At 35.5% G+C, this 13918-nt stretch overlaps 1 protein-coding gene across 2 annotated transcripts in view; it reads left to right on the top strand.

The window, feature by feature from the left end:
- The window catches only part of LOC113235818 (irregular chiasm C-roughest protein), a 104706-nt gene extending 92073 nt beyond the window's left edge, over positions 1 to 12633 (top strand). Inside the window, exons 11-15 of one of the 2 annotated variants that reach the window (XM_026471726.1) lie at positions 1732 to 1887; positions 3801 to 3920; positions 6147 to 6180; positions 6292 to 6491; positions 11216 to 12633. In XM_026471726.1, coding sequence (XP_026327511.1) covers positions 1732 to 1887; positions 3801 to 3920; positions 6147 to 6180; positions 6292 to 6478 — 497 coding nt within the window. In that variant the 3' untranslated portion in view covers positions 6479 to 6491; positions 11216 to 12633. The remainder of the gene's footprint in view (positions 1 to 1731; positions 1888 to 3800; positions 3921 to 6146; positions 6181 to 6291; positions 6492 to 11215) is intronic. The other variant, XM_026471727.1, reaches the window with a different exon arrangement.
- The last annotated feature ends 1285 nt before the right edge of the window (positions 12634 to 13918 follow it).

Below are 13918 nucleotides of genomic sequence, written 5' to 3' on the forward strand. Positions count from 1 at the left end.
CTGTACCGACCACGGAGGAGAAAAACAATGGACTTCCATTGTCTGCCTTCAGAACCACTGCCGGCAAAACTCACACATTTATAATTTGAAACACTATGAAATATTGATAATTATTGGTCGGTATCTAATTCAAAAAGATATAACAAATTCTGGATTGTTAATATAATTTGAACCTAATCCAGTTGGCATTCGTTGCAAGTTCATATCTATTAGTATAAGTTACCACGTTTGGATTTTATATTGAAATTTCATTCAACGACGACGAACGAACATATTGCAGCAGTATAAGTTTTACTTTCGTTTTTAACAAAAAATCTATTACGATAAACAGAAAATGGAAATTTTAATCAAAATAATATGAATCACCATCATAGAACAGCAACAGCTGCTTACTATGCTTATGCTCATGCTTGGCTGAGCTATGGTGTGATTCTGTGGAGAAATAGGACAGATGCGTTGCGCTTGTAAACATCGACCCATTGCAAAGCTGCAGACCACATTTCATTAAATTGAATTTTTTTTTCACTTTACCATCTCTGTACATTTTCGAAATATGCAAATTCGTCAACAAAAACAAACATAATTTCTTCACTAAAGCAAGGCACACCTACACTAAACCGTTAAACAGACATGAAGATAGACTGGCACTACCTAGCTCAAAATTAAAAATGCACAGCACAGGATCATTTGTAATGGCAATTAAAATCTTTAATGGAATCACAAAGGAAATTTCATCCCAATCACATACTAATTTATTTACCAAAAAGCTTAAAGCGCATCTGATAAAAAAAAGTTAATACAGCCTCAAGAGTTTTTTGAAGAACAATGACTATAATTTGAATAATGTAATTTGAAGAATTTGAATTTTGGAATTTAATTTGAAGAATAATTAATACCTATATATACATTGTTTTCATTGCTAGATTTTAATTTTTTTTTATAGTTTTTATTGTTAGTTTTATTTTTTATTTTATTGGTTTTATGTTCTCATTGTTTATTTTTAATTTATTATACTTTTGATTGCGGCGTCCTAACAGAGTCATGTTGGTACTATTTAAATTTTATAATCTGTGTAACACATGGAAGCAATAAATACTTTGACTTTGACTTAGATAATATTCCATGTGCGACTATAATTTTTGCACTTCATAGTAGCAAAATGTCTATCCACGATTTTCGGGGTTTTATGTAAGATAATTGACACGGCAATAACGTACGAAACGAAAATTGCGGAAAGAGCTCAAGTATATGGAACTACGCGTACTGTTGGCACACGTGGCCTGCCCTCTAAGCACTTCTACTGTTTTTATTGTTCTGTGGTACTCGCAGCATCAGATAGCTAATGGTAATGAAAGTATTGAAGAGAAGTTAAGGCGAATCATTGATTTTATTTTGAAGTTACTTTTATTTTTTATTTTTAAATCGTGATTCTATTTTAATTGCTGTAATGCCATGGTGCATACTGTTCATAAATAAATAAATAAAAAGCCCAAGCCCTCTCATTGTGAGAGGAGGCCTATGTCCAGCAGTACTACTATATGGTTAATTATTATACATGATTACAGGGTTAACAACCTCGCAGGACTATAATGTAGTACTGCAAGGTTATAGGAAATAATTCTAACATCATATCCAACAACTAAAATTTAGTTAATTACTTTTTACAAAACAGTTTAGTAAACCGCACACCTTCCATCGCTACATTTTATCTCCATACTTGTTCATCCTCAGGGCGCTACCGCGCAGTGGAACCGACTGGCGCCAATGGATGCTATCGTTACACGCTGCTGGTGTCTAACACGGGCACGGCCGACGCACGCGTCTACGTGCTCCACGTCGAGAACGAGAGAGGCTTCTCTTCGCATGCCGTCTCGCTCATTGTCCATGGTAAGTACGAACGAAACTTGACTACTATACAATAATGTTTTTGTATAAACTACCAATCGAGGCTATAATTTTATTAATACAAAGATTGGACACTAAAAACAATTCCTTCGTTCTTCTTCCGACATCCGTCCGAAACAACTGCTGTCATATACGTAATACTCGATCAAATTAAAGGATTTATATTAAACATTATTGTCATAAAATTTTCTAAACAGAAAATCTAATATAAACATTTACTAGGAGGAAATCTTAACTTAATTTAACACAAAACTAGATGACCCTATTTTAACCTTACTGCCTAACTTGCCCATTTAATAGAGAAATTTCATACTATAATCAAAAGAAATTGAAATGCATGAGCAAGCAACAAAGCTTTTGTCGTTTTTTTAGGTTTTCGCGATTGTTACACGTAGGAAATGGAACTATTTTTTCGGATCTAAATTGCGTATATTTGTTTTTCCACCACCAACTTTTCAGACCTTTACAGGTTCCATGGTCGCAGTTATGCCTAATATTGACCAATCACCCAATTTTATTTTACTATATTTACATAAGTTATTTTTAATTTACCAAAGAACATTTCAATTTACGTACATACACTTAAGTTATACATTATTAGTAGCGGTAGCCCTCCTTGTGAAAGAGTTCGTCCAGGGAAGTACTGTCACCTTACCTCTTTCTGCCGTCGAGTAGTAATGTCAGCATTACTGTGATCTGGTTTTGAAGGGTAAGGGTGCAGGTGAAATTACAGGCACGTGGGACTTGTCAACTTATGTCTCAGGGTGATGGGCGCAGTGACAGTGCCCCTCAGATCTTTGCGATTTAAAAGCTCTGAGTGGCACTGCAACTGTTATGGACAGGTGTGTAGCTTATCATCAGGTGCACGACTTGTTCGTCCCATAACTTTGTTTATTTATTTATGCTTTATAACAAAAAGCATAAACATATACAGGTTATTCACAGTCGTCATCTACACAGTATATAAAAATTGAAACATATTAAATATTATTGTAGATGACTGCGGCACATATCACGGACAACACGCTAAAGTATTTTATAAAAAACTTGGTATTATTAAAAAAATATTTTAACAATGTAAATTTTTATAAATAAAATTAATTAATTAAAAGAACATTACAAATAAATTAAAACATATTAATAAAAACATTTCAGTCAGCCATGACCATGAGATCTGTAAAGGGTAGGGTAAAACGTAGGGTATGTATGAAAACAAATGTACGCGATTGAGATCCAAAAAATTTGTATTATTTACCATAATAAACCTAGTAATATTTTTTGTCACTTATATATTCTTTCATTTATACTTTTGGTGTGAGAGTTCTCCTCTAGTTACGAAGATGATGGGGTGTAAAGTTCGTAGAGATGATGTAACGTTTTGGTGAAGGATTCACAGAATTTAAATACTTTTTCAATAAGACAAAACTGTATTTATATAAACAACTTATACGACAACGGTCCAATAGACTGAAAGGTGTCGAGCAATTAAATATAAAGGACTTAAATGACAATGGTTCAACTGGATGAACTGCTGACGAGCAATCGAATGATCTGGAGTCGCACTCCAGTCCTTATACCTATATTAAAGGATCGAACAATGGAATATCGCGCTGGTTACTTTGTAACGCAGTTCTCTTGTAACAAGTCGTAAAAAATGTTATAAATTATAACCTTGTGAGTCGTGGTATGATTTTACTGCCTGTGTAATTCTAAGTAATTACACAGACGTGATTTTTGCAGCATTCTAAAGTTTTTATGATTCATGTTAACTATTACACCATCTTGCGACATATCGGATTTTAGGGTACCGTCATCATATAACTGCCTAACATAGACGACTAAGCAATTTACTAAACGTAACCGGCATGTAAACCAGTTAACACTGTTGTCACCAGACTCGCATTTCTCGCTGACAGAGACGGCACACGTGGCGCCCCTCATCGCCGGGGCCCTCGCGCTCGCCGCGCTGCTTGTCATCGTGCTTTGCCTCATCTTGCGGTGCAGACGTCGAAGAGGTTTGTCTTCATTTTATTCTTTATCTACACACATATCATAAACCCTCTGCGATGTGTTCAAAAACCGCAAATTACGGCCAGCATAAAGATAAACTGCTGTGTTAGAACAACTTTCTTATCTGTGAAAATGTTACTATTGCTTAAAAATAATATCAAGTTCGATTTTATTATTGCATTCAAATTTCGAACATCTCTGAAAAACAAAACAATTTGATTGGACCTCAATTGTAATATCACTCGAGATGAAGTTTTGTTCGAAATGAAATGTCAATAGCAACCAATATTGACAAATTTCACACGTTACTTGATATCGAACGATATGATAGTTGGGGCCGACTCTAGTTTATTTGTGAATAAAATAAAAACTATGAGCAAAGTTTTTATTTGCTGCCATTTCGCCAGTCGTAACATGCGATTTCTGGCGCCTTACCATGAACTCTTATTACAGTTCAGTATAGGTTCGCAACGACAACAAAGCGGGATGGTGATATACACTTCATGTAGCGCTGTCTCACAACGATTCATTTTAAGTCCTAAACTGAATCGTAATAAGAGTTCATGGTAAGGCGCCAGAACACATCGTGGAGAGCTTATAATATGTGTATAGATAAAGCAATGTATGTAACTGTACATAATTAGGCATTAAAACACTCGTGAGATGTTTTTATGAAACTCGCCTGTCGGCTTGTTTCATAAACCCACATTCGTATTTTCATGCCTTTCATTATGTCATCATAAACTACTATTCCTTCTTAGCAATTATGGCTTTTTATTTATTTATTACATTTAAAGCACTACAGAACAAAACATTCCAGTATAACATAAACTTAACTAAGTTTTTCCTTGTACGGCCGCTTGTAAGACGAATGTCTTACAAAAACATTCATATGTGTAGTATGTGCGTTCGTACTGCTGCGTATTGACATTCCTCATAATGTGCCCGAAAGTCGTTAATAAAGGGTGTCACTAAACCTTAATCCTTGTATGTACACCCCACCGCCGAACACCAAGGTTCCCCTGCATTAGCAGCTGTTCTGTACTTTAATAAATAAACTTTGCTAAATTACTTGCAAGTTGGTGAGGGCCGACCAAGGCACACTTACTACGACCAAATTGCAAAGACGCTCTAAAGCAAGGCCAGCTCAATAGTGCCCTTAACTGAAAAGCATTGCTGCTTGTAGCAAGTAGAAGGCTCTGCCTACCCAGGGCGTGAGATGTATTTATGTAATTACTTGGATGCCACAGCAATAACATAAATTTTTATGGCATTACTTATGTGATATCTAAGTTAAAACCAAATTACTTCGCTTCTTCTGTTGGTCCAACTGGAAATGAAAGATCAGTTAGAATTTTTAAATACTTATGAAGTATAGAAATAATAATTGTTTATTTATTGAATATTGGCTATATAGCCATCAGATTAAGGGTCGTAATCTAGAACTCTATTCAATGCTGAAGTCAGGATTGCACTGGCAACACAAGCACTGAAAATACGACCCTAATGGCAGGGACTTGAGTATGATTTCGAGAGTATGAAATCCTGACTTGAGCATTGAGTAGAGTTCTAGAATACGACCCTAAGAGTCTACATAACCTCAAATGGCTTTGGTTGATTCCGCATAACAGTGAAGGTGGTGAATAAATTTTTTGGAAAAAAAATATAGTAAAATCGAGGATATACACTGATTACTGTACGGTGTAAAAACACTATTCCTAAAAATTTTCACGATATAAAAAAAACACAAACTTACTTCGAAATTTTACAAGAAAACCGCTGTATTCAACAGATTGTTTGCATATACCAATGATTTTTTTATATCTAAATATAAATAGAACACGTATACGATATACGTTTTTCAAATGTCTTTAGTTTCGTTTGTAAAAGAATACATTCTGAAATAAAGCCAGTGTCCCTGCTTCTCGTCCCAAGCAAAATGGGTTCGTTTTGCGTGTGAAGCAGGGACACTGTATTAGTACGGGAAAAATTTGATTTAGGTATTTGAAGTAGTATCGACTGTTAAACAGATGACAAATAATTAAGAAACTCGTAAATGTAATAATACTTAAACTAAAAATTTACTTGTGTAATAACTGTGACTACAAAATCCCGCCATTTTTCCAGAATAGTTAAGAACCTTGACTAGATTTTTTATGAGACACAGTAAGAACATTGACTAGATTTTTTATGAGACACAGTTAATCATCTTATGCATCTTTTGTCCACAGAAAGCGTTGAATACAAGACTGATGATTTAGATAGGTGAGTTCCCTTTTGTAGATTATATACATAAGTTCAACATAATTTCAACTCAACAAAGCTGTAGAACAATTAATAACAGCATTATTTCTACATGACACATTTCTCCAACAGCGAAAAGACAGTCCTACCTGCGGACGCAGTATACGCTCCACGAGAATCAATGAGGCCTTCTGTAGGCGGGACTATGACGGGGCCCCCGGGGGGTGCAAATACGGGGGGCCCCGGTGGGCGCTACTCGCCGGGAGCGCTGCAGGTGCGCCGCGCCGCCGTGGTGCTGCAGCCCCCCACCACCGTGTGATACACAAGCACAGGTGTGACTGCACTCTACTAACATGCTCTAATTGATATATTATAAGGCTCAACTCACACTGGGGCAGAGTCGAAGCATCGCGTCGCGTCCTGTTTTTCAACTACAACGCCTGGCGTCGCACCTCGACGACACTCGCATTAGTGTGCCCGGACAGTGTGGTCGGCGTCTGACGTCTCTCTGAAGCCGCTCGACTGCAACCAAGCGTCGACACTTGACTCTGATATTTGCATAACACAAATTTGTACCTTAATGATGGGATAATAGACATGAATATGCTATAGGCGAAAAATATGACGCGTCGCGACGCTCCGACTCTGCGCCAGTGTCAGTTGAGCCAAATGCTGCCGCTGTTAGTTGAAAGGGTACATGTGCATTTTTTCAAAATAATTGTTATGCATACTGTCGTGATCAGTAAAGAAACGTCGATCTGCCACAATTTTTATTTTTAACCGACATCATAAAAAGGAGGTTTTTAATTCAACTGTATTTTTTTGTATGCACGTTACACGTTAACTCCGCGGTATTTGTGAAGCAATTTTGATGATTCTTTTTTTGTTGGATAGAGGGTATTTCAGTAGTGGTACCATTTCACTTTGAAGAAAATATTCCACCTCTAAGGGTGGCTAACTAGGGGTTGAATCAGGTTTCGCGCACTTGCCGGCAACCGATTTCAATAAAACTTGGCAAATGGATGTAATTCCACGAACTTTTGAGGTTGATTTTTTTTCTTAGGTATGAAGTTACCGCAAGGACAAAAGTAGATATTTTACAATTTCATTTCAATAAACATTTAATTTCTCGGTTTGAGTTTTTGTCACAAGCGCCCTTTCAACTAACGGCGCGGCGGCGGAATAGATGGTGGAAGTTATCGGAGTTCATTTTTGCACCAAATGGCTCTAGTATATTAAAAAATGTCTGTCTTATTTGAAGACGGAGTAAAATGACACTTGTAGGGTTGCCAGTTTTCATAAAATTTTAAATAGTTATGTAGTGCCGATTGTTTTATCGATACATTATTAAAAAGACAAACTACAGTGTAGTACAGAGCGTCTATGAGAAACAAGTTTAAAGAAATTAACATATATTAGCGTCACAGTACATACATTTATGAAAATGTAATCTATGTTAAGAAGAATGGTAATATTTTTATGAAAAATAGTGACAGACATAACATTAATACGAGGATTAAAAATAAACTAGCTTTTCTTGATAGTCGTCATCTCTAAGTCACAAATTCATTTAAGGGGCAATGTGTATGATTCTATAAACAAGATTCCGGTTGATATTCAAAATTTGCCATTTACGATATTTAAAACTATAGTGCAAGAAAACTTTACATGGTAGGTTTATTATGAAGCTTCTGGGTAAAATAGGCTTCCATACTTATAGGTATATATTTAGCCTGTCAAAATATATCTTAATAAAGTTCAAAATTGACTGAAATTATAAAATAATTTACTATGAGGTTTTCGGTGAGATCTGCACTTTGAAGAAGGTTCATAACGTGAGAAGTCCCCAACCCGCATTGGGCCAGAGTTGCGGACCCCTCGCCAGAGAAGAGACCCGTGCCCCGCAGTGGGATGTATAAATGGATTGATGATGATGATAAAACAGTATGACAGTTTTTTTTTCAACAAAGGGCGTTTGATATACATAGTTTCAGATAGAGAAAACTTGATCTTATTGGTATCGTTTGTCAATCTTCATAGATTATACGAAATTTCAGTCCACACTGTTGCCATGTCCATGTACTCAGAAAAAATAATGGCTGTTGGTTTAGTACATTTTTTGATATTATTTAATTGAGTGACTTAAGTCTCAAAAGTCTCGATTGTCCCTTCTGTCTCGATTGTTAAAAAGGCTAAAATATCGACGAAACGCCCGAAATTTCGAGACCGATATTCTCGGAATGAACTCCACACTCGCACTAAAACGACGAGGTGTAAATGAATACAACAGTTAATTGACTTTATGGACTTCTCCAACACCCAATTTCATGAAACGGGCACTCCTTTTTTCGTGAATCGAGTTGGTATAGTAATGTATATCGCATATGACAACTAACATAGTATTATCTCAAAATTGCTTTAGGTTACATTAACATTCCCTATTTAATTTCAAAGCGACAGTGTTGTCCTGTCACTTTGAAATTAAATCGTATACGAATGTCATACAAATATAGCGAAATTTTGGAGATCAATTATTAATATAACACAATTTTTGAGATAATGCTATGTTAGTTGTCAAGTGCGATATGTATTTAGAAACAATGGACAACTAACTGTTACGAATAGGGAATTTTTCTAAAGAGATTGGCGATCCATAGTGTCATTTCCACCCCAATGTAAGATGGGCTTGATAGTATGCATATATCGCACTGTTAGAACAATAGTGTATCAACTCAAAAAGTGTATTTTTCAGAATCGATGAAAAACAAATTACTTACTTCCAGCCAAATATTATTAAAATTTATGTAAAGGATAAAGTTAATTTATTACAGACGTCTAAACAATTTCCTACTTGTCAAAGAAAACGAAAAAACAACTTAATTAACTTAATTTTTTAGAAACTTACTTATTAAGACTGTTTTATCCAGAAGTTACAACACTATTGTAATAGCAGTGCGATATATACAATGATTCGTTGTACTTTCACATAATAGCTGGTTAAGTCAAAGTTCAAGTCAAATAATCTTTGTTTTATTAGTAATCAAATTAATTAAAGACGTGATATCGTCATACTGATAGAACTCTGCTGCTCATTCGTAAGGCAGACTCCCCTGAAAAGAATGAGCAAGAAACTTTAGGGGTTGCTCTTTGTAAACATACATTTGAATACATTTATCATTACAATATCTAATTTAAACATCTTAGATCGAGACTACTAGCAAGAGCTAAACGGGTAAAATTACCACGAATAACCTTTAGTGTAACATTAGTTTTAAACCTACTAAATGGCAAATGTATATCAATCGGGATCTTATTATAGAAGCGTATACATTGACCCTTAAATGAATTTGAGTGTTTGTGAAGACGACTGTCAAAAGCATCTAGTTTATTTTTATTCCTCGTATTAATGTTATGTCTGTCACTATTTTTCATAAAAATATTACCATTCTTCTTAACATAGATTACATTTTCATAAATGTATGTACTGTGACGCTAATATATGTTAATTTCCTTAAACTTGTTTCTCATAGACGCTCTGTACTACACTGTAGTTTGTCTTTTTAATAATGTATCGATAAAAATATTTTTCTTAACGTAAATAACATTTTCATAAATGTACTGTGATGTTAGTGTAAGAAGGTTACAAGAGTATCTTGTACTATTTAGTAGCACTATTGACAGAGCGATCGTCGTCATCCTGAAATAAGTTTGTCAGGGCCTGATTTGCCTCATCTGTATCTCGTTCTCATCTGTATCTGTATCTCAACGGTATATCGCCTTCTTTGACTATTTGTTTGTTGTTTGTTGTTGAGAAAACTTGATTTGAACAGACCTCCATCCACTTTTTTATTGGAATTACATCTATTTGCCAAGTTTTGATGTACACGGTTAACGGAAAGTACGAAGGACAACCTTTAGAGGTGGTGGTTTAAATGGGACCAATACTAGGTCTCTCCAAAAGAAAAAGAATCATCAAATTTGGTTCACAAATTATGGAGTAATCACGTAACATATAAAAAAACAGTCGAATTGGGAATCTTCTCCTTTTTTGAAGTCGGTTAAAAAATACTGAATGAAACTAATATCCTGGAACATAAGTTGACAAATCCCATGTGCCTGTAATTCCACCAGCACACTTACCCTTCAAAACCCGAACGTAGTAATGTCGGCAGAAATAAGTAAGAAATTACGAAGTAAACTCAGTCTAATTTAATTTCTTGCTTAAACTTAGGCAAAGTTCGTATTGTAAATACTAAAAACTTACTTAGCTCGCCATCTTTGGTTCGTTTTACAAATCTCAGCCTTAGTTGAAAAGCGTAGAAAATACATATTAATGTAAATGAATTTGTGTCTTTGTGGATACGACTGTTAAGAAACAGCTAGCTTATTTTTGTTACTTGTGTTAATATTGTACTATCAAAACCTTACATTTTATTAGCCATTCGCAGCCAATAAACCTTGACGATAACCGTAACGCGTTCTAATACGTTTAGGCTATTATGTATCAGCATGATCCACGGGCGTTTAATTACCAAAAGTGCGCACCCAGCCTTGCTCGGTTTCGGATTAACTTACTACGAGTTTGTTTGCACTACACTTTATTTTATTTCCACAGTTTTATTTTCAATTGTTTCTTTTTCGATTTTGTGATGTTTTTGAGTTTTCTTACTTTAAGTGATCTTGATTCATAACTTACCTCTTAGTATAAGTATGGTTGTGGTTTTTGAAAGTTTTAATCATTTAGTTCCTTTTTTATATTTCTTCATCACGCATATTATTTTTAATTAGCCTTATACCACCATTCTCTACCTATTCCAACATTGACCACTCTTTTCTGTTTACTTTATTTCCTTGCGTGCGTATTTAGCCGTAATATTTATGAACTGAATATTATTTTTTAATTTCTAATCAATGTTCAGATGTTAGAATTTACAAAGATGACGTTAGATGCCACAAATGAGCCACTTGGTGCTAGTGTTTCATACCAAGACATTACAGCCACGCTGTTGGTTATAATTTTGGAAAAGACATCCTAACCTAGTCTCTCTTTTTCCAGGCAGCACTTACGTCGCTGGAAAGAGAAGCCAAAGAAAATGTATATGCGGTTCTAGACCCGCATATACAATATGAGATAACGATTAATAAGCACGGAGAACCGCCTAAGTACCTATCGCTGTCCAAACCGTTGACGCACCAAAGAACGCTCTCTTCGGAACCAAATATCACACACGAGATTAACAATAACGATTTTAATGAAAATCGGTTTTCCACCTTTAAACAAGGACCGCCTAAAGCCAGGCGATCCAATCGAGGTGATCGGAATAACCACGCAAACAATCAAAGCTACGTTTGCAAGACTAACAATGACATAGAATATACAAAAGACCCGTATTTTGGGATAGCGAGAGGCGATAATGTAAATACTAATGATTATAGAAGTTCAAAGAATTATTCTAAAATGTATGAGAGGAACAACTCTGGGAGGAAAGACCGGAAAGATAATAATATAAAGCAGGACGTCAAAAGAGCTTCAAACCGTAGTCGAAGAGGAGACACTAACAGGAAAGTCGTTAGAGAGAAAGAGAGGGAACGCTCGTTTGAAGAATTTGATGCCCCGAACAATGTTAAGCAGGATTTCGTTGACGAAGATTATAAACCAAAGCCTGGAAAAGTTAAAGAGATTGCCTCAAAGTTTAATAGAGATAGTATGAACGTATTGCCGTCGAAGAAGAAACGTCCCAAACCACTGCAAAGCTTTTGCAATCAGGCCTATTTGGATCACATCTTCCCAGATGCTGTAGAAGTCTAGAGGAACTTTTTGTATAATAATGATTTGGTGAAGATGTTGTAAGCGTTTTACTAAAGATAATAATTATAAATTAAAAACATTGCTGGCTTTTTTACTGTCAACTATTATTAAATGAACTGAAATTGTTGCAAGTACCGTTTGGAATACTGCGGGCTCACACATTTTAATACTTTAGAGAGTGTCACTAATACTGTCAGGTTTGTATTCGTTATAAGTCAGACTGGATAAAATTAATTTTCGCAACTTGTGAATAATGCAATAAGCGTTTTTTTTAAGATATATAGTGCTCTAATTTTTTCGACCTAGTTTTCAGTTTTAGTAAAACGCAAATAGGATCCACTCCTATGTAAGATGTCATAATAGATCTCTAATTAGTATAAGTGCGAGAGTGATTAGTTATTAGGTGTACTTTCTCTCTTACTACACATATTTATTCATGAAAAAAAAAAACTGTAGAAGCATAATCATGTATGAACGCAAAATTAAGCTTAAGCACCGAAATGAGCTTTTCAATTAAAATGTAACATTAATTAAAATGAATGAATGTTCTTTTGTACGATAACTTCCAGTTATAATTATGTGTTTAAATGAATTTGTGCATTTATTTTTAAATAGATGTCTATCTTATGCCACAAAGTTGTATTTGTTACTCATTATTTCATTATGTACAGTCTATATTTCTTATGTTTTGTATTGTTGAATTTTAACAGTATTAAAAAATGAATTTTTTAGTAATTTATTTGCCTTTATTTTTATTATTTCAATATATATTCCTGCATATGCATTATAATTTCCTTGAGACTTTCCATGAATGTTACAAAATGTGATTTACACAAAATGTGGCTTTGATCTACCAACTTCAATTAACCTGTGATCTATACTGGGCTGTTTACACAGGGTCGACTGCGACCTTCAGCAGACTACTTCGCCTTGCCGAAGGAGCGCAGTCAATGTACAATTTGGCGCAGTCGACTCGCTGTTTACACCGAGTCGACTGCAGCCTTTTCGACAAGTGAGTTCATTTGACGAAGACGGTACAATCTATATGCTGGTTATACCAAGGCGATTGCCGCCTTCATTCATTTATAAACCACTAAATCATTTAATGCAACTTTAGGCACAGAGATACAACAAATCGTTCGAAACTTTCAATAAACTGTTCGGATAGGTAGGTATCTCCGACTCCATCGTGGTGGGACGCCGCTGCCGATACGTTGAAATTAGTTTGGTCGACAGTTTATCGCCGAGAGCGACTGAGTAGTCCGATGGTAATTACATATACGACAGCGCATTACGGTTGTCAAACGACTCAATGTTTACACAGTACCTAGTGTATTTTTTTATGATACCAAGGGACAAGCAAGTCGTGCGCCTGGTGGTATCCATAACAGTACAATGCCACTTGCAGTGTATGTGAAGTGTCTATGATTTCTCTTGAGCGCATAAGTCACATGTGCGTGCGTGGAAGGGGTCTGTCGTGTTCGACTGTCAACCCGGAGGCACGTGGTGGTGCACAGGCGAGCCAAATATGAACACGCTATTACCGACACTACACCACTCAAAGGTTTAAATCATAAAGATCCTGAAGAATTATCCTGAAATATAAGTTGACAAGGCCAATGTGGCCGCAATTTGATTAGCACCATTACTCTTCAAAAGTGGAATACAGTAATGCTAACATTACTGCATGGCGACAGAAACAGGTAACGCAGCAGTACTTCCCTGGACGAACTTAAGAAGCTTTACTGCTACTAAAACTAACTTAATTTTATGTATACAAAATATGGAGCATTATTCTCAACTTATTCTCTATTATATGTCCCATTGTTGTGCACGAGTCTCTTTAAAAAGAGGGTTTAGACCTCTGGCAGTCTGTCATGCGGGTCCAATATGAATTGGGGACAACTTATAAAACCAAATATGGTTATAAATGCTTTTTGAAATAATAAA

The sequence above is a fragment of the Hyposmocoma kahamanoa genome, unplaced genomic scaffold (genome assembly GCF_003589595.1).
Source record: "Hyposmocoma kahamanoa isolate Upper Pololo Valley unplaced genomic scaffold, ASM358959v1 88, whole genome shotgun sequence".
Lineage (NCBI taxonomy): Eukaryota > Metazoa > Arthropoda > Insecta > Lepidoptera > Cosmopterigidae > Hyposmocoma > Hyposmocoma kahamanoa.